General features: G+C 40.8%; 1 protein-coding gene across 13 annotated transcripts in view; it reads left to right on the top strand.

Annotated features, from left to right (window-relative positions):
- Positions 1-22,333, top strand: part of cadps2 (Ca++-dependent secretion activator 2) — a 718,900-nt gene that overhangs the window by 482,334 nt on the left and 214,233 nt on the right. For all 13 annotated transcript variants that reach the window (XM_087997417.1, XM_087997409.1, XM_087997412.1 and 10 more), the window contains exon 13: positions 14,795-14,982. In XM_087997417.1, the coding sequence (XP_087853543.1) occupies positions 14,795-14,982 (188 nt within the window). The remainder of the gene's footprint in view (positions 1-14,794; positions 14,983-22,333) is intronic.

The raw sequence follows: 22,333 nt of genomic DNA, 5'->3' as shown, positions 1-22,333 counted from the left end.
AGCATAAAACTCTGAAATGTAGGAATTGATAAAGATGATAATAACAGCATTCAGAAAGTTTTAGGTGCTATGGTGCAAAGGGTGGGTATATGTCAGTTAAAATGTGGCATCAAAAACTGAATAATGCATTTTGGTATGAAATGTCAGGAGAGATAATGAACTAAATGCCTCAGTTTTATATAGATTGCATTAATATAGAGACACAGGGCAATATGTACATAAATCCTTGAAGGTGGAGGGATAAGTTTAGGGCAGCACGGTGGGGGGGAGGTGGGGGGGGTGCTCAGTGGTTAGCACTGCTGCCTCACAACGCCAGGGACCCAGATTTGATTCCAGCTTCAAGTGACTGTCTGTGTAGAGTTTGCACATTTCCCCTCATTGTTTGTGTGGGTTCGCTGCAGGTGTTCTGGTTTTCTCCCACAGTCCAGAGATGTGCAGGTTAGGAGAATTGGCCATGCTAAGTTGCCCGTCGTGTTCAGGGATGTGTGGTCAGGTGCATTAGTCAGAGGAAATGTAAAGTAATAGGATAGGGGAATAGGTCAAGTGGACTACTCTTTGGAGGGTTGGTGTGGACCTGTTGGGCCAAATGGCCTGTTTCCACTCTGTAAGGATTCAATGACTCTATGATTCTAAGTTTAACTATATGGTTTTTAAAAAAAGCAAATATGTATATTGTACAAAAGAAAAGTGGTTATGTTGAACCTTTATAAAATACATGGATTTCAATTCTGGGTAGAATTGTGGGCATCATACTTTCAGGAAGAATGTCAAGACCTGAAAGGGATGCGTTAGAGATTTGCCAGAATGGTACCAGAGATGAAGGACTTATGTTACTTCGAGACTGAAGAAACAGTCTTCTGTTGTTACTTCGAAATCAGTGAAAAGTCAAGGCGCTGTATCGGTGGAATATGCTATATTTCAAACAAGACATTTATTAAGGCTCTGGTTGTCCCCTCTGTTAAATATAGAAGATCCTGTTGCACTATTTCAAAGAAGAATGCATCAATCATGTGAGTAAGTATTAATCCCTCTGCCAACATCATGAAAAAAAACTGATAATCTGGGTCATTATCATAATGATGCTTGTTGGACCTGGGCAAGTTGACCATATCATATGATTACATGTTTCCCACATAGCAATTGTGACCTCATTGGCTGCAAAGCTTTAGGACATTACAAGGTGACATACAAATGATATTTCTGAAGTATAGGTCAATATAGACGGTGCATATTTATATATATATTTGCATAACATAGTGAACAGAAAGCGTCAAAGAAGACTAAATAGCAGAGCTTCTATACTTAACCCCAAAGGCCACCTGGAAGACACTAAGGTTAATTTCTTGAGGCAGCAGAACTCTTGACTAAAAAGCTCCCCTCCACCCAATATCTGCCCATCCACAATCACTGATTAAATGCAGCAGGGGCTGAAAGATGTCATTTATTGGCTGCATCAGTGGAAACAAATTGGGCTCTTGGCAGGAAAGCTGTTTGCAACCCTTCCCACCGTGGACAAGATGATAGGGCAGAAGGGATAGGATTGTATGCCACTCCACCCACCATTCCCCCACTGAGGGGGTGGTAAAAGTCCAGCCTGGTGTCTTACCCGTTACATCAGGCGTGATACCCTAGTTACCACCTCTAGGCTTGTTGAACTGTCCCTGATCCTGGATCAAGCTCAGACCAATTGTAAAAACCACACCATCACATTGGCAGAGGTCAAATAATTCAACACAAACTAAGAAATGAACGTGAGATTGTCCTGATTTATATGATTTAGCTAAATAGAACCCTTGGAGAATATGAACTAATTGAATTCATTATATATCTTACTGTCTGATAAACACTTCTGCAGATGCATTCTTCTCCTCATTTCATAACATGTACATTTCATATTGTGGTTTGTTTCACGTTTGGCCTGTTTGTCCCAGTGTTAATCAGCAATGTTACATTGTTCATCACAGTGTTATTACCCATTTGTTACACCATTATCAGGAAGTCACTCTTAACTGATTTCTGTATGTACAAAAACTATGACTCCATTGTTAGCTCTGTAGGAAATTTTGGATTTCACCTGACTCTATGAACAATTGAACAGGATTATCCGCTAATGTTGTTAAATGTTAATGAAACAGCATTCACTGAACAGCAGGATGTTTGCATTAATATATTTACACGCAAACATTGCAAATACATTATTCTTTTCATTAACTTACTGGATAGTCTCATGCAGTCTCTTCCTATTTTGTGATTTCTTTTATGTATATATTCTGGGGAGCAAGGTAGCTGCATTTCAGATCTTACTTACACTGAAACCTGTTGTGTTTGTTTTTGTGATAATGGATAAGTAATGGAACATACCAAGTTTAAACATTATTGCATTATAAAATAGGATGAAAATGTTTGCATCTTTGCCATACTAAAACTATTATTTCTGAGTGAGAGTAAGTAGGGACTGAGCAGCCTTCAAATAAATCCAGGCACTGACTCTTGATTTATTAAGTTCTCAGTCTCAGTGATAATTTTGGAGAGAAAGGTGCAAGATTAAAAAAAAAAGTATTGATGCTCTTGTCTGGCAATGATGGAAACCTGTTTGAGTGCTTTGTCCTGTGCTGTTGCTGCACTGATAATAGCAGCTCGTTCAAGAGCAACATTCGCAGGAGTCCCAGAAATAGTTTGCTTGAGTGTGAAGGAATATTACAGTCACCAATCAGTGAGCCACCAGTTTAAAATTGCCGTTAAGAGGTTGAGATAGCTTTTGTGAAATTGCATCAAATAGGGTCATGGAATGCTTTGGCACTGGGAGTTATTGAGGTGCAAATTATTGCATATTTTAAGAGAAAGGTTGCTAAATACTTAAAGAAAAGGAATATCCAAGAGTCCAAAGGAAAACAGTGGGATTACTTTTGGATTGCTCTAACAAAAAGCCAGCATGTGCCCCAATGAATTGAATGGCCTCCTGATTTTACTGTTAACACTACAGTTTCTCTTTGGCTTTTATTGCTACTTCGCTTGGAAAGGTGGAAGAGCAAAGATTGGGTCCATTACAAACCTTTATGAATTAATTTGCTAGATTCCTGAGATAGAAGGACATTACACATATCTGAAATAGAGGATTTGATTTTAAAATAGAGTCATAGAGATGTACAACATGGAAATAGACCCTTCGGTCCAACCCGTCCTTGCCAACCAGATATCCCAACCCAATCTAGTCCCACCTGCCAGCATCCGGCCCATATCCCTCCAAACCCTTCCTAATCATATACCCATCCAAATGCTTTTTAAATGTTACAATTGTACCAACCTCCACCACTTCCTTTAGCAGCACATTCCATACACGTACCACCCTCTGCATGAAAAGGTTGCCCCTTAGGTCTCTTTTATATCTTTCCCCTCTCACCCTAAACCTATGCCCTCTAATTCTAGACTCCCCCACCCGGGGAAAAGATTTTGTCTATTTATCCTATCCATACCCCTCATGATTTTGGAAATCTCTATAAGATCACCCCTCAGCCTCCGATGCTCCAGGGAAAACAGCCCCAGCCTGTTCAGCTCAAATCCTCCAACCCTGGCAACATCCTTGTAAATCTTTTCTGAACCCTTTCAAGTTTCACAATATCTTTCCGATAGGAAGGAGACCAGAATTGCACGCAATATTCCAAGTGGCCTAACCAAAGTCCTGTACAGCCTCAACATGACCTCCCAACTCCTGTACTCAATACTCTGACCAATAAAGCAAAGCATACCAAACACCTTCTTCACTATCCTATCGACCTGCAACTCTACTTTCAAGGAGCTATGAACCTGCACTCCAAGGTCTCTTTGTTTAGCAACACTCCCGAGGACCTTACCATTAAGTGTATAAGTCCTGCTAAGACTTGCTTTCCCAAAATGCAGCACCTCGCATTTATCAAAATTGAACTCCATCTGTCACTTCTCAGCCCATTGGCCCATCCGATCAAGATCCCGTTGTAACCTGAGGTAACCTTCTTCGCTGTCCACTACACCTCCAATTTTGGTGTCATCAGCAAACTTACTAACTGTACCTCTCATGCTGAAATCCAAATCATTTATATAAACGATATTAAGTAGTGGACCCAGCACCGATCCTTGTGGCACTCCACTGGTCACAGGCCTCCAGTCTGAAAAACAACCCTCCACTACCATCCTCTGTCTTCTACCTTTGAGCCAGTTCTGTATCCAAATGGCTAGTTCTCCCTGTATTCCGTGAGATCTAACCTTGCTGACCAGTCTCCCATGAACAACCTTGTCGAAAGCCTTACTGAAGTCCATATAGATCACATCTACTGCTCTGCCCTCATCAATCCTCTTTGTTACTTCTTCAAAAAACTCAATAAAGTTTGTGGGACATGATTTCTCATGCAAAAAGCCATGTTGACTATCCCTAATCAGTCCTTCCCTTTCCAAATACATGTACATCCTGTCCCTCAGGATTCCTTCCAACAACATGTCCACCACCGATGTCAGGCTCACTGGTCGATAGTTCCTTGGCTTGTCATTATAACCCTTCTTATACAGTGACACCATGTTAGCCAACCTTCAGTCTTCCGGCGTCTCATCTATGACTATCAATGATACAAATATCTCAGCAAGAGGCCCAGCAATCACTTCTCTCAGAGTTCTAGGCTAAACCTGATCAGATCCTGGGGATTTATCCACTTTCATGCGTTTCAAGACATCCAGCACTTCCTCCTCTGTAATATGGACATTTTCAAGATGTCAAGGAGAAAGTGAGGGCTGCAGATGCTGGAGATCAGAGCTGAAAATGTGTTGCTGGAAAAGCGCAGCAGGTCAGGCAGCATCCAAGGAACAGGAGAATCGACGTTTCGGGCAATCCTGAAGAAGAGCTTATGCCTGAAACGTTGATTCTCCTGTTCCTTGGATGCTGCCTGACCTGCTGCGCTTTTCCAGCAACACATTTTCAGCATTTTCAAGATGTCACCAACTATTTCCCTACATTCTGTATCTTTCACGTCCTTTTCCATAATAAATACTCATGCAAAATACTCATTTAGTATCTCCCCATTTTCTGCGGCTCCACACAAAGGCTGCCTTGCTGATCTTTGAAGGGCCCTATTCTCTCCCTAGCTACCCTTTTGTCCCTAATGTATTTGTAAAAACCTTTTGGATTCTCTTTAATTCTGTTTGCCAAAGCTATCTCATGTCCCCTTTTTGCCCTCCTGATTTCCCTCTTAAGTATGCTCCTACTTTCTTTATACTCTTCTAAGGATTCTCTTGATCTATCCTGTCTATAACTTACACATGCTTCCTTCTTTTTCTTAACCAAACCCTCAATTTCTTTAGTCATCCAGCATTTCCCTATACCTACCAGGCTTTCCTTTCACCCTGACAGGAATATACTTTCTCTGGATTCTTGTTATCTCATTTCTGAAGGCTTCCCATTTTCCAGACATCCCTTTGCTTGCGAACATCTGCCCCCAATCAGCTTTTGAAAGTTCTTGCCTCATCCCGTCAAAATTGACCTTTCTCCAATTTAGAACTACAACCTTGAGATCTGGTCTATCCTTTTCCATCACTATTTTAAAACAAATAGAATTATGGTCGCTGGCCCCAAAGTGTTTCCCCACTGACACCTCAGTCACCTGCCCTGCCTTATTTCCCAAGAGTAAGTCAAGTTTTGCACCTTCTCTAGTAGGTACAACCACATACTGAATCAGAAAATGTTCTTGTACACACTTAACAAATTCCTCTCCATCTAAATCCTTAACACTATGGCAGTCCCAGTCTATGTTTGGAAAGTTAAAATCCCCTACCATAACCGCCCTGTGATTCTTACAGATAGCTGAGATCTCCTTACAAATTTGTTTCTCAATTTCCCTCTGACTATTCGGGGGTCTATAATACAATTCCAATAAGGTGATCATCCCTTTCTTTTTCCTCAGTTCCACCAAATAACTTCCCTGGATATATTTCCGGAATATCCTCCCTCAGCACAGCTGTAATGCTATCCCTTATCAAAAATGCCACTCCCCCTCCTCTCTCACCTCCCTTTCTATCCTTCCTGTAGCATTTGTATCCTGGAACATTGAGCTGCCAGTCCTGTCCATCCCTGAGCCATGTTTCTATAATTGCTATGATATCCCAGTCCCATGTTCCTAACCATGCCCTGAGTTCATCTGCCTTCCCTGTTAGGCCCCTTTCATTGAAATAAATGCAATTTAATTCATTAGTCCTTCCTTCTCCCTGCCTGCCCTGACTGTTTGACTCGCTTCTGTTCTCAGCTGTACCAGTCTCAGATTGATCTCTTTCCTCACTATCTCCCTGGGTCCCACCCCGCCCCCCACCTTACTAGTTTAAATCCTCCCAAGCAGCTCTAGCAAATTTCCCTGCCAGTATATTAGTCCCCTTCCAATTTAGGTGCAATCTGTCCTACTTGTACAGGTCACTTCTACTCCAAAGAGATTCCAATGATCCAAAAATATGAATCCTTTTCCCATACACCAGCTCCTCAGCCATGCATTCATCTGCTCTATCCTTCTATTTCTGCCGTCACTTGTTCTTAGCCCCAGGAGTAATCCAGATTTTACTACTCTCGAGGACCTCCTTTTTAAATTCCTGCCTAACTTTCTATATTCTCCCTTCAGAATCTCAACCTTTTCCCATCCAATGTCATTGGTTCCAATGAGGACAATGACCTCTTGCTGGCCCCTCTCCCCCTTGAGAACATTCTGCACCCACTCTGAGACATCCTTGATCCTGGCACCAGGGAAGCAATAGACCATTCTGATTTTTCGCTGCTGGCCACAGAAAAGTCTGTCACTCGGACTAGAGAATCCCCTAACATAATTGATCTCTTGGAACCCGGCATACCCCTCATTGTATTAGAGCCAGTCTCAATACCAAAAACTTAGTTGTTTGTGCTATGTTCCCCTGTGAATCGATAATCCCCTACATTTTCCAAAACAGCATACTTGTGTGAAATGGGGATGGCCATAGAAGACTCCTGCACTAACTGCCTACCTTTCTTACATTTCCTGGAGTTAACCCATCTATGTGACTGTATCTGAGACTTTTCCCCCTTCCTATAATTGCCATCCATCACATACCATTGCTGTTGCAAATTCCTCATTGCCTCTAACTGTCACTCCAACCGATCCATTCGATCTAATAGGATTCACAACCAACAGCATTTATTTCTGATATAATCCACAGTAACCTGTAAGGTCTCCTTAAACTCCCACATCTGACAAGAAGCACCTATCACTCTACTAAAGGCCATTTTTGCTCCTTCACAATCTACAGACCCAGAAAATAACACTGTCTTATACCTCTACAAAACACTGCTCCAGTTTAAATTAATAGTTATGGCTTATATTTTAAGTTTAATGAAGAGACCTATCTCAAAAAACATATAATCAAGGAAGAAGCCACTCTACTCACTACTGCAGACTTTCTGTAAGCCACATTTAAAACTATTCACTTATTTGTTTCTGTGCTGTGACTTTGCCCAAATAGTTCCTCCAAGATCAGTTGTGAATTTCACTGTTTGTTAACTTTCCCAGACGCACTCCGATGTCCAGCGATTCATGAATTCAAACAGCAAAGACAGTAACTGTGTAGGTTCACTGTGGTGTCAGTTTCTCTCTCTCTCTCTCGCTCTCTCTCTCCTGCACTGACCTCGCCATGTGCTTCCTTTGTCTGTACCTCTCCCTTTTTAAAACTGCTGTTGTTTTGAATTTCCTTTCTCCAGAGTTCCAAAGCAATGCAACACCATATAAAACAGTAATTGCTGCTCCTGGAATTCAAGGAAATCATCTCCAACACCTAAAATACCTCAGTAAAGGAGCAGCTGTTACAGCCAGAAATTCTTCCCATCTTCCATCTTAGATTACCCAGAATCCTCGCTGTCTGATCTTCTACCTAAATTGCTTAATTATGTGGCATAACGAATCGGTTCCTGAGCATTCCTGATGAAGGGCTTTTGCCCGAAACGTTGATTTTCTGCTCCTCGGATGCTGCCTGACCTGCTGTGCTTTTCCAGCGTCGCACTCTCGACTCTTGTCCTGTTATTACAGAGTTGGAACAGACTTCTCAGGACTTCTTGTAGAAATTGACCCTTTTTGTTTTACTGGATTATTCACCATTGGTGCAGAGTAGTGTACACATTTGTTCTAACAAATGAACAAAGTTTGCATTTTTAGGCCTACTCGGTTTATTTCTTGTTCATGTTGTATGTTTGTCAGGCCCAGATCCAGTTTACTTTGGAAACGTAAAATGATACATTTCCAGGTATTCAGTCAGTAATTTTACCTCTTCTAATCTTAGAGATTTAGCTTGCAAAAGTTATAAAACAGCAAGGGCCAGTTTTTCTAAGGAATGTCTTTTTTTGGTTTTGGTGAAAACTGAAGGTGTTCCCGGTCAAATGGAAGATATCACAATCGAAAATAAAAAATATCATCCTTCACATTAGCAACTCTCCTACTACCTAGTTAGAATTTTATGAGTTCAAGACCTATTCTGAAGACCAGAACTGTAATCTAAGCTGGCAGTTCCTGTGCAGCACTAAGGGAACACTGGCACTGGTTGGAGATGCAATTTTTTTGAATGAAATGTTCGACCTGATTCCTACCTCTTCCATTGGCTGAACACAAGCCGTCTCTTGCCACGATTTCAAAGTCCAGGAAATCCTCCCCTGACTAATCATTATCTGTCTCCTAACATTGCTCGACCATGTTATCTGGCAATTAGCACTTTACTGTTTGTGGGACTTCCTGTCTACAACTTGACTGCAGTTTTGCATATATTTCAACAGGGCCTGTACTTCAAAACTACTTTAACTGCAAAGTGTTTTCAGGCATTCTGAGGTCAAAGAAGCAGCAATATATATTGCATGAAATGTGTTGCATTTATCATTTTTTTCAGTGCATAGAGCATAGATTGTTTGAAGCAACAGGCATAATTGCCTGTTATACATGTGCACAGTCTTCAGTGTTTTGTTCCTCCTTCCAGTTCTGCAGAATTGACATTTTAAAATTGTCTTTGAACTTAAGTGGTTACATAATCATAGAAAGGAGCTATCATGTAAGCATCAACTGACCATTCAGCAATAACCTTTCTTAGTCCTGTGGCACACCGTGCTCATGTACGTTATAAAACACATCCTTTCAAATGCAGTTTAGCGCTCAGTTGAATGATTCGACACAAGAATCAACCTTCTCTTAAAGGCTGGAACATTGAAAGTTCCTAATTCAATACTTTCCTGCAGAAAATTTAATGAAAAAATGTATTCTTTCTCTTCTGCTGCCCTTGGCATATAAGGAGAGAGATAATAGAGATTGCTTTATTGATTTGGTGTGTGAGTTGATTGTGTTCTTCCTCAATATGAATTGCTTCCATAGCACAATTAAGGGTCCAACAAGAAATGCACCATTAATGGCATGTGGACCTCAGCATTGTGAGTAATGACTCTCGCACATACTGTGTCCTTGCCTCTTTTGTGTCAAGTATAAGGCTTATGATGCTTACTTGTCATTTTCTTGTCATTGTATTCCATTTTCAGATTTGTCAAGGCTGGGGTTCATTACATAAAGTAGGCAGAGTTTGCAATAAATAAGTGATTAAACTGAATGTTGAGCCGCCCTGAATTATGGAAACTTCATTCTCAAGGAACAAAAGTAGTTCTGAAATGTTTTATGCATTTTTTTAATCTTCAAGTATATGTTGAAATAAAATTACAATGATCAAGATGTTTTAAAGTGCCTTTGTGGCATTCTCACAAGATGTTCCATGCAATCAACAATACAGGTTCCTGTAAATAGGACAAAAACTGATTATTATCAGCACCTTCTCCCAACAATGCTGAATCCCAGGCATAATGTTAAATCATTTCACTAGTCTGTTTCTAGTCCTTGATGTCGCAGATTGTGATTACTTTGGTATTTACATTCCATGATTGTGTCCATTTATAGTCAACAGCATGTTTATTGGCTGTAAAACACCAGGATATTCCAAGGTCAAAAAAGGCATTGTAAAATACAATATTTTTGCATTTGATTGTTAAGTTTCAAATTTATTTGCTTTTAATTCTTTTTGGGATGTGTATGATGTTGGCCAATGCACCATTTATTGTCCGTCCTTAATGACTATTGGAAATGTAGTAGTGAATTTCTTCAGTCCATGTTGTTAGGTGCACTCTCTATATTGTTTGGGAGGAAATTCCAGATTTTAACCCAGCAACAATGGAGAATGGAGATATACGTCCATGTCAGGATGGGACTTTGCAGGTGGTAGTGTTCCCATCCATCTGCTGCCCTTGTCCTCATAGATGGTAATAGTTGCACATTTGGAAAGTGCAGTTGAATGAACCTTGCTGGATGATGGGGGTTTCATTTACTGACCTTTGTTCCAGGGCCCAAGTATTTCCAGGTCCTTTCTGGGGCACAGAGTTGAGTTTACATATATTTCGATCTACAGTTAAGTAGGAGTATTCCCAACTCTCACGAGTGTGGTCCCCTGGAAAACTTACATAATTAGTAGATATTATAAGCATTTGTGACACTTTTTTAAAAAATGATTGCCTCTATGAATGTAACTGCTTCAGTTATTTAATTTTTTGAAAGTAGGCTACTATTTGGCTTTTAAAAATAAACCAAACCCCTTCTTAGAGTCTTGTATAAAGTGTTTTTTTTAAAAATATATTTCTGATAATATCACTTAGGCAGAAAAATGTAATGCCTCCATCTGGTAGATTTAGCATCCATTGTTCTTACTGGTAAGTTGACACACTGTAAAGGCAGCATAGTGTACATTGACCCTGCTATTGCAGGAATCATGTTTGCTATTGCTATTGTTGTCTCATTTGCTGGTAATGTTGTTCATGTTGTCTCCCTGGATAGCAATGTTTCCAACGTTTGCATTCTTTTCTGTTTTCCCATCTCAATTATAGGTTGCTTTTCTTTTGCTGACTAGTTTCGATCTCAATTATGTGTGACCTTGGGGTCTCAGTTTCAGTTACAGTTTTTGTTGGGTTCCTGATTTTCATGATTGGATCCTGCACATATACAGATTTCCTTTTTAACAATTCAGGAATGTATTGAGCATGTTTGTTTGAAGTGTTGACTCCTCTTTCTGTGCTTCAGTGAGTTTTGCCTCAATTACCCCAGTCTCTCAGAGCTGATATATTTAGATTTAGATTTAGATTTAGATTCCCTCAGTGTGGAAACAGGCCCTTCGACCCAACCAGTCCATACCGACCCTCTGAAGAGTAACCCACCCAGACCTATTTTCCCTCTGACTAATGCACCTAACACTGTGGTCAATTTAGCATGGCCATTTCACCTGACCTGCACATCTTTGGATTGTAGGAGGAAACCGGAGCACCCAGAGAAAACCCATGCAGACATGGGGAGAATGTGCAAACTCCACACAGACAGTTGCCCGAGACTGGAACTGAACCTGGGACCGTGGTGCTGTGAGGCATCAGTGCTAACCACTGTGCCCTTGTACGGCAAAATAGTCTTACGTTTGCTTCCATTCACCAACCCTACAGATCAAGTCTTTAAAGGTGCAGTCACAATAAGTCAAAGTTTGAGCCTCCTTTCATCTCTCTGAATTTTGCAGAGGAGCCTCAATTATCCAGATGACACAGGCAGGGAGTATTTTGTTCGGATAATCGATTGTTAGGATAATTGAATGTTCGGATGACACAATTTAGCTAAGCTTTGGGACCTTGCTAGATAATCCAAAATTCAGACAATCGAATGCTGGATACTCAAGGTTTCTCTGTATTCTTTTAATTTGCTGGATATGTCAACTTAATATAATGGATGGGAAAGTTCTTCTGTATTGTTTTGGCTGAGTGTACACTGGATTCCACTTTCCTGTGAGATATTAATCTGGAAGAGCAACGTGGTCATGTTGCAGGTTCTGTTTGCTGTATCTTACCAGGCCATTCATCAGCCATTTAGAATCATCGTGGAATCATAGAATCCCTACAGGGTGGAAGCAGGCCATTCAGCCCACACTGTCCCTCCGAAGAGTATCCCACTGAGATTCACCTATCTTTGTAACCCAGCATCTCCCATGGCTAATCCATCCAGACTGCACATCCTTTGACACAATGGACAATTTATCATAGCCAATCCACCTAACTTGCACATCTTTGGACTGTGGAAGGAAACCAGAGCACCTGGAATAAGCCCACAATGACATGGGGAGAACATGTAAACTCCACAAAGACTGTCGGCTAAGGTTGGAATCGAACCTGGGTCCCTGGCACTAACCACTGAGCCGCAACCCATTATTTTCATTTTGGTTCTACCAGTATTTTATTTCTTACTGTATGTTTTCCTAATAATTACAATTGAATTAATTTAATCAGGGAATCAAGAAAAAACTGTGTCATAGACTCATAGACATGGACAGCATGGAAACATGGATGGCATGGGGCAGCACAGTGGCTCAATGGTTAGTACTACTGCCTCACAGCGCCAGGGACTCGGATTCGATTCCAGCCTCGGGCAACGATCGTGTGGAGCTTGCACATTCTCCCTGTGTCAGCGTGGGTTATCTCCAGGTGCTCCGGTTTCCTCCCACAATCCAAAGATATGCAGGTCAGGTGAATTGGCCATGCTAAATTGCCCATTGTGTCAGGTGCATTTGTCAGGGGTAAATATAGGGTTGGGGAATGGGTTACTCTTCGGAAGGTTGGTGTGGATTTGTTGGTCCAAAGGGCCTGTTTCCACACTATAGGGAGTCTAATCTAAACAGATCCTTTGGTCCAACTCGTCCATGCCGACCAGATATCCTAACTTAATCTAGTCCCACTTGCCAGCACTTGGACATATTCCTCAAAACACTCCTATTCATATACCCATCCAGATGCCTTTTAAATGTTGTAATTGTACCAGCCTCCACCACTTCCTTTGGCAGCTCATTCCATACGTGCACCATCCCCTGCGTGAAAAAGATTCCCCCTTAGGTCCCTTTTAAATCTTTCCCCTCTCATCGTAAACTGATGCCCTCTAGTTCTGGACTCCCCCACCACAGGGGAAAGACCTTGTCTATTTACCCTAAATATGCCCCTCATGATTTTATAAACCTCTATAAGTCACCCCTCAGCCTCCTACGCTCCAGGGAAAACAGCCCCAGCCTATTCAGCCTCACCTTACAGTTCAAATCCTCCAACCCTGGCAACATCCATGGTATGGTAGCTCAGTGGTTAGCACTGCTGCCTCACAGCACCGGGGTCCCAGGTTCAATTCTAGCCTCGGGTGACTGTCTGCATGGAGTTTGCACATTCTCCCTGTGGCTGCGTGGATTTCCTCCGGGTGCTCCGGTCTCCTCCCACAGTCCAAAGACGTGCAGGGCAGGTGAACTGGCCATGCTAAATTGTCCATAGTGTTAGGTGCATTAGTCAGAGGGAAGTGCGTCTGTGTGGGTTACTCTTCGGAGGGTCGGTGTGGACTTGTTGGGATGAAGGGCCTGTTTCCACACTGTAGGGAATCTAATCTAATCTAAATCTTATCTGAATTCTTTCAAGTTTCACAATATCCTTTTGCTAGGAGGGAGACCAGAATTGCACACAGTATTACAAAGGTGGCCTAACCAACGTCCTTTACAGCCACAGCATGACCTGCCATCTGCCAGCTCCTATACTCGATGCTCTGTCCAATAAAGGAAAACACCTTCTTCACTATCCTATCTACCTGTGACTCTACTTTCAAGAAACTATGAACTTGCATTCTAAGGTCTCTTTGTTCAGCAACACTCCCCAGGACCTTATCATTAAGTGTGTAGGTCCTGCTCTGATTTGCCTTTCCAAAATGTAGCACCTCACATTTATCTAAATTAAACTCCATCTGCCAATCCTCAACCCATTGGCCCATCTCATCAAGATCCCTTTGTACTCGAAGGTAACCTTCTTCACTGTCCACTACACCTCCAATTTTGGTGTCATCTGCAAACTTACTAACTATAGCTGCTATGTTCATATCCAAATCAATTATATAAATGATGAAAAGCAGTAGACCCAGCACTGACCCTTGTGGCACTCCACTGGTCACAGGCCTCCACCAGCACCCTCTGTCTTCTACCTTCAAGCCAGCTCTGTCTCCAAATGGCTAGTTCTTCCTGTGTTCCGTGAGATCTAACCTTGCTAACCAGTCCACGATGAGGAACCTTGTTGAACACCTGGGTCCCATCCATCATTCTGCCCTCATCAATCTTCTTTGTTACTTCTTCAAAAAAACTCAATCAAGTTCATGAGATATGATTTCCCATGCACAAAGCCATGTTGACTATCCCTGATCAGACCTTGCCTTTCCAAATACATGTACATCATGTCCCTCAGGATTCCCTCCAACAACAGGCCCACCACCACCATCAACTGGTGTATAGTTCCCTAGCTTGTCCTTACCACTCTTCTTAAATAATAGCAGCACGTTAGCCAACCTCAAGTCTTCCGGCATCTCACCTGTGACTATCGATGATCCACCTATCGCAGCTAGAGCCCCAGCAATCACTTCCCTAGCTTCCCACAGAGTTCTAGGCTACACCTGATCAGTACCTGAGGATGTATACTTTTAAGGGTTTTAAGACATTCAACACTTCCCCCTCTGTAATATGGACATTTTTCAAGATGTCACCATCTATTTCCCCCACATTCTATATCTTCCGTCTCCTTCTCCACAGTAAACACTGATGGAAAATACTGGTTTAGTATCTCCGCCATCTCCTGTGGGTCCACACAAAAGTGGCCAATTCTAGAGTATTAAATGATTATAACTAAATTCTATTCTATTTACCTTCTTAGGGTTGGTTTAGTCCTGGCCAAGTTTTTGTTCTGGACGAATACTGTTCTCGTTATGGTCTGCGAGGATGTCATCGGCATCTCTGCTATCTCAAGGAGCTGATAGAACGTGCAGAAGGTGGCACAATGATCGATCCAACTCTGCTGCATTACAGCTTTGCTTTCTGTGCCTCTCACGTCCATGGCAACAGGTGATTTTATAAACTCAAAAATCAATAGCAAAGACAAATGATTGTGTGCAAGTAAAAGAAAAGACAAATGCAATCCAATAAGTAGGGTGCTCATACAGCCCCTTCCTGATAATGCAACTGATAGTTGTCCAAAAATTGTTGAACAGATGTGTCATTTACGTAGGATTAATATGTAACCCTGTTATTTTATTCACAAATTAATATATGGACCTTGTGTGCCATAATACTGCCACTGACAGTCATTATTAAGAAGAAAGCAGTGATTGTAACCAACATCATTAAAACTACAGTATGTAATAATCAATTGATACATACTGACAAGGTTCATAGATAAAGGATAGTCACTTGACTCAGGTCCTGCAGGTCAACAAGCATCAGTGATACTATACCCCAGCAAGGAATCTAAAGGCATTTTGAGAGGAGTTGAGAAAATTGGCCACAGAAAGGCACAGTTAAAAATGCAGGGCAGGTATGTTTGGGACTTTAGATCAAACATGTCCTCCTCTTCTTGATTTCTCTGCCTTGAAGATGGGTCTGAAGTCAACTCCATCTAGTAGACAGTGTTAAATTTAAATAAATTTGAGGTGCTGCATTTTGGAAAGGCAAATCAGAGCAGGACTTATTCACTCAATGGTAAGGTCCTGGGGCATGCCATTAAACAAAGAGACCTTGGAGTGCAGGTTCATAGTTCCTTGAAAGTGGAGTCCCAGGTGATTAGAATAATGAAGAATGCATTTGGCATGCTTGCCTATAATTGGTCAGTGCATTGAGTCTTGGAGTTGGGAAGTCATGTTGCAGCTGTACAGGACATTGGTTGGGTCACTTTTGGAAAACTGTTTTCAATTCTGGTCTTGGATAATTGGAGAATTTGAGCTATAGGGAGAGGCTGAAAAAGCTGGGATTGTTTACTGTCAGAGGCTGAGGGCTGAGAGGTTTATAAAATTATAAGGAACAGTGATAGGGTGAATAGACAAGGTCTTTTTCCCAGGCTGGGGGACCCAAAACTAGGGACCATAGGTTTAAGATGAGAGGGGTAAGATTTAAAAGGGACCTAAGGGGCAACGTTTTCATGCAGAGGGTTGTGCGTGTACGGAATGGGCTGCCAGAGGAAGTGGTGGAGCCTGGTACAAATATAACACTTAAAAGGTATCCAGATGGATATATGAGCAGAAAGAGTTCTGAGGGATAAGGGCCAAATGCTGGCAAATGGGACTAGATTTATTTAGGCTATCTGGTCGGCATGGACGAGTTGGACTGAAGGGTCTGTTTCCGTACTGTACAACTCTATGGCATTATCTGGGGAACAGGGTTATCAGATTCTGTGTTCTGGGCACCAATTTGATGCGTACCAGTCATTCAGTCAACTGAACCAATCATGACCTTGAGGAGTCTGAGTGACTGTGGCAACACGTATTTTTGAATGCATGTTGTATCCCAGATAATGATGGTAGAGGATCTGAATATTGTCCAATACATAGCAGACCAAGAATCTTTCCTGCACTGCTTCCATTGGGTTATGTTGGAAGGAATTAGATATTAGTGCCCAATCTGTTTGGCCATGTTATTAGTGCACCTTCCTTTAGACACATGTCCTGGAGTGAAATTTGAGTCCAGAGTTCCTGACTCAGAGGCAGGGCCATTACCTACTGAGCCTTAAAACCTCCTTCAAACACAGACTTAAAATAAACAAGGAACATAATTCACATACATCTAGAACTGAATATCTGCTCTTTCTTAAGTACTGACAAATTCAATTGAGAAGCCTAATGTTCGGGAGAAAATAATTGCGCTTACCCCCTCTTGCTTAATTTCCAGCTTTATTCCAGTCTTGTTTGATTGGTAACATCAGTTTGATCAATTGACTGATAAATTGCTCAGTTCACTTTAACATGTTAAAGTTTGCAAGACTGATTCTCCAATCAAGTGCTCCCAGTGAAGGGCAGTGGCTGTAGAAAATGCTGATAGAATGGAATTTCATGTTCCTTACTATCATTTCCTGTCCAATGTATGTTGCAATTTCTGCTCCCTCTGCAGTGAGCACCAAATTGAACAATCAGTAGTTCTACATTACAATCCTCCCCGTTTCGCCACTTGATCACTGCTTCCTGAGTTGCTCGATTCTCGTTCATACTTCTTTGATGGTCTTTATTCGGCAACCTCATGGTTATTTTCAATAGTTTTTCTAAGATACTTAAAGCACACTGAAAGTAGGAGAAAATGGTGCAAAACAATGTTAGTTTATTGGTTAACTAAAGAAACTAGCTTAAACTTTTTTTTTTCTGTACCTGAAGCTGAGCTAACCCATTTAAGCACAGGCACCTCAGCGCTACTTTGCACTTAGTGCGACTTGTACAGAGTTGGATGAGTAAAGGTATCTTAATGCCTATCTAAAAATTTACTTTTGCTTGCATTCTACATTTATCACAACTGAAATTTACTGCTCAAATTCTATATTTCATTCAGACTAAAGCAGTGACTTACCAGGTCTCCATCAAACGAACTGAAATTAATTAGTTAAGGAGGCTAGCTTGAGCTTTTAAATTAACTCAAAGCATATAACTACAAACATTTCAATGATATAATACTGAGTGTGACTTTGAACAGACTGCTCGAAGTTGGGTGAGTAAGGCTGTTAGAGTAAGGAGCTTCCCTGCAGGAATTAGTTCTTATTTCACAACAAGGGAACAAGCCAGCTCTTTCGTGAGTATCTGGGAGACGGTTCACATCTAATACGCTTAAAAACCTAGAGGAACTGGTGACAAGATGAATAAAGTGAATAGAAGAGGAAATAAATAATTGACTAAAATAATGAAGCAGCTACTTAACTAAACACATTAAGAATGGCAGGAGAGATGATGAGTCACAGTGGCAGCATGTGGGGGTTCCTGAATGCCAGTGTAATAAAGGGCAAGTGCACCGCATCAAACGTTTGCAGCTCAAGGAGCTATAGCCCACAGTCATTGAGCTGGAGGCTGAGCTGCAGAGCCTGCGACACATCAAAAAGGGAAACATTCCCTGGAAACAGCGACACCGATTACAGTTGGTTCCTCTGATTTGATCAGTGTTTAGGGACAGGAGACCCAGAGGGCAGAACCATAGGTGCCTCAACATTTACAATTATCTAATACGTGTGCGGTTCTTTTAGCTTGTTTGAACAAGTAAGGGGTGATGACATAACTGACCATGGTACACGAAACCATTCAAGTGGAGGGAACAAAAGGTAATGTAGTAGTAGCAGTAGACAGCAAAGTGAGGGCTAGTGATTATGATGACTGACACTGCTGTCTGCAGGAAAGAATATGCGGCAGTTTTGCTTATCTAGTGCCAGGGTTCGGGACATTTGCTCAGGGTTGGGGTGGAATGTACAGTAGAAAGGAAAAGATCCAGTCACTGTGCTCCTTGAAGGCAAGGGACAAAGTTCTGCATCGTCAGTACGAGGAGCTGGGCACCAAATTAAGATGCAGAACTGGTAGATTATTACCTGAGTCACGTGGCAAATTGGCATTGGCAAATAGGGTTTGAGAAACTGATACAGCTCAAAAACTGGTGCGGCAGATGTGGATTTCAGTTTCTTGAACACTGGCACCAGTCCAGGCGAAAGTTGAAGCTATATCATTGGAACAGTCTGCACCTGAAACATGTTGCAGCCAGTAGTCTAATGAGCACTTACCTAGGGCAGTAGACTAGGGTTTTAAACTACGTGGTGAGGGTGAATAGAAATATGTCAGTACAATCTGTTTGTCATTGTGGCGACATAGCTACAGGTGGCATGCATTAGTATTGAAAATTTTAAGGGAACCTGACATTCAGGGAAGCTAGGAAAGGGTGAAGGAGTGACTGGTGGCAAAAGCACAATTGAGAGGGACAGTCTGTGTTCAGGAAAGCAGGATGTCGAAACAGTTTAGGTCGAAGAGAGAGATTGTAATATTGGGAAGTAGTTTGTGGGATTAGTTAGGCACCTTCATACAAAACACACATGGTACTGTGGAACATGAAGAAATAATAGGAGTTTATCTGTAAGGCACAGCAATAATTTTGGAAAATTTTATCTCTATGTAGATTAAAGTGAGATGGGCAAAGCTAAAATAGATGAGTTTAAAGGATCTTTTTGGAATAGTTTCTTGGAACAGAACGTTTTGGAGCTGACCAGAGAACACACTACACTAGACCTGGAGCAGAACAACCTCGATTATCTGAACAAGACGGGCAGGGAGTATTTTGTTCGGATAACTGATTGTTCAGACAGCGTTTTTATGGGACCTTGAGATCATGTTCGGATAATCCAAAATTCAGATGATTGACGTTCGAATAACTGAAGTTGTTCTGTATTGTGCAATAAGGTAGGATCAATTAATAAACTCATAGCGCTCCTGGGTAACGCAATTCATAATATGATTGAATTTTACCTTCAGTTTGAGGAACAAAAGAGTTTGTCCAAGAATAGTATTTCAAACTTAATTCAGGTCAATTATGGGGGCATGAATGCAGAGCTGTCTAAAGATAAAATTAAATTTAGGAAAATTATGCTAAGGAATAAGTTAATATGAATGCAGTGACAGACATTTAAGGGGATATTTCAGAATGCTCATAATAAATACATCTAAAAAAATCTGATAGCACTTAACATCTGTGGTTAATTAAAAAAGTTAAAGATAGTATCATAATTAAAGTAAAGGTATATAATTGCACAGACGTGGGTGGTAGGTCAAAAGAACATTAAAACAGAAAATAATGAGAAAAAGGAGGGAAAAGTTAGAATCCAAATGAAAGGACATATACACATTCTGTGCCTGTTTCAGCTGAACGACATAGGTGAATGCTATTCTCTGGTTCATTCCTCAGGACAATGCCTTTATCAACCAGAATAAAACTGGTTTAATGTTAAACAAAGCTTGATATTAATTATCAGTCATGAGCTAACTGTGCATTATCCATGGCAACGCTTCTGTCAATCAGCACACTCTTCTAATGCAAGATAAATATATTGTTCGACTTTGCATTGGTATTCTTGTAAATTGACCTGATGAGTGCAAAATGAAAAAATTGAACACAATATGTCTTGTTTTCAGCAATATTTAATTGGTTTGCTGAAGTTTGTTGTAGGAGTAACATGCTGTCGATACAGGGGATCTTTTGGATGTAGAGAACTTGGATATCCAGAATGCTTTTGACAAGGTGCCACATCAAAAATTACTGTTGGAAAATTATAACTCCTGGTATAGGAGGATATCATCATGACATAGCTGAAAAATTAACATGCTAATAGGAATTAGAGAGTAAGCGTTAATAGGTCATTTTCTATATGAATGGTTGTCCATATCTAACAAGTAGTGTGCCATAGTGATCAGTGCTGGAACCGCAACATTTTGCAATTTATGCAAATAGCTAAGATGCAGGAACCAAAGATATTATCTAGCTATGACCATTGTTAACAGCTAACCCAAGAATGCAACTTTTTTAAAAGAAGCTGTTGTGATTTACACATGAAAGAAGTTAAACTATCACTGTATTCTAACAGATGAAAGGCTTAACTGACAATCAATTTTTCAATGTATAATTTCAGTTACATCACACTGTAAAGTTTTGCTATAAATTCTGTGTGTCCCTCCACTACCACCTGATGAAGGAGCATCGCTCCGAAAGCTAGTGTACTTCCAATTAAACCTGTTGGACTATAACCTGGTGTTGTGTGATATTTAACTTTGTACACCCCAGTCCAACTCCAAATCGGAACCAAAGGTATGGTTGCTAAATTTGCTGATGACATATAGGTGCAAAGTAAAGTTGTAACAAGGACACAAAGAAACTTTAATGAGAGGATAAGCAAGTGGACAAAGAAAATCAGATAAATGGAGTATAATGTGGGAAAATGTAAAACGTGTCTGGTAGGAATAATGTAAAACAAGAATGTTATTTGAATTGTGATAAATTGCGGAGCCAAGAGAGTCAGAGAGATCTGAGTGGCCCAGTGCATGATTTGTGAAAGATTAGTATGCAGTTTCAGCAAATAATTAGGAAAGGTAATAGAATGCTATTATTGATTGTGAGAGGAATTGAATATGAAAATACGGAGGTATGATTCAATTATATAGGATGAGGCTAGGTATTTAGTACAATGTACAGTATTGGTCTCCTTATTTCAGGAAGGATGTAAACACATTGGAAATAGTTTGGAAAAGGTTTACTGGACTAATAAGACAGCCCATATTTTCCAGACAAGTTTTGACAAACTAAGCATGTATCTGCTGGAATTTAGAAAATTAAGAGTGACTTGGTTGGCCATATAAAGATCCTGAGACATCGTGACAGGGTGGATGTGGGAAGGATGTTTCAACTTTGGAAGAATCTAGAACAAGGGAGTTAGAAACAAAAGGTCGCTCATTTAAAGCGGAAGTGAGGAGAATTTGCTTTCACACAGGACCATGAGTTTTTGGAACTCTTCTTCAAAAGACAGTGGAAGCAGTCTTTGACTTCTTTAAATGGTTGAGATAGGTAGATTCTTAATAAGTAAGGCAATTAGTGGCTAACAGGGCTGTGATGTGTCAGATTAACTACAATTTGTTTGAAGAGCAGAGGACCACATGGCTTACTACTATTCCGTATTTGTGTGTTTATATTTTCATAATCTTACAGGTTATCTACTTTAGTCACTTCAAATTGGCTTTGAAGAATTTAAGTTTGCACAAAACAAATGCATAATGGTGCAAGGCAATAAGTGCTGAAAATACAAGTTAAGGGGGAAGGTACCTTGTGATGCAGGAGATAAGAATGGATACTTGATAGAAACTGTCAGAACAGTGTTTGCCAGTAATAAAGAGGACAAAGTTTGACAACAAATTCCAGTTATCTAGTATATTTTAGGTAAAGATGTCAACCAAAACTTGGATAGACAGATGTTGAGCTGAAAAACAGATGTGAGGATGATATCTTAAAGCTTGTTTAAAAAACTAGAGATTGGAGAAGTTATTTTGCTCGGAGCATTTGGAAATTTCTATCTCGGGGGGCTGTAAAGCTCAGTCTTTGAGTATGTTTAAGCTATAGATTGATAAATTTCTGATTACCAGTTGGGTGCTGGTTTTGTGGGGATGGATGGATCAATGTCTTTGAAGATTTCGATCAACCATGATTGTATTGTAGGGCAGACTCAACAGGCTGACTGGCCCACTCCCATTCCTATGTTCTTGTGGTAATGGGGATCTTCAGGGAGTTCAAGGTTCAAAGGTAAGGATGAGAATTCAAATGTAATTCTTGGGGTAACTGGAAGTCAATAAGTATTAACAAATGCATGATCCATATGCAGACCTTGATAAAGTTAGGATCTGAGCTTTGGATGAACTGTAGTTTACAGGTA

The sequence above is a fragment of the Chiloscyllium plagiosum genome, unplaced genomic scaffold, assembly GCF_037043375.1.
Source record: "Chiloscyllium plagiosum isolate Xiang-an unplaced genomic scaffold, Cpla_swu_hap1 HiC_scaffold_19, whole genome shotgun sequence".
Lineage (NCBI taxonomy): Eukaryota > Metazoa > Chordata > Chondrichthyes > Orectolobiformes > Hemiscylliidae > Chiloscyllium > Chiloscyllium plagiosum.
Note: the sequence above shows the minus strand (reverse complement) of the source record. Positions and strands in the feature narration are given on the sequence as shown.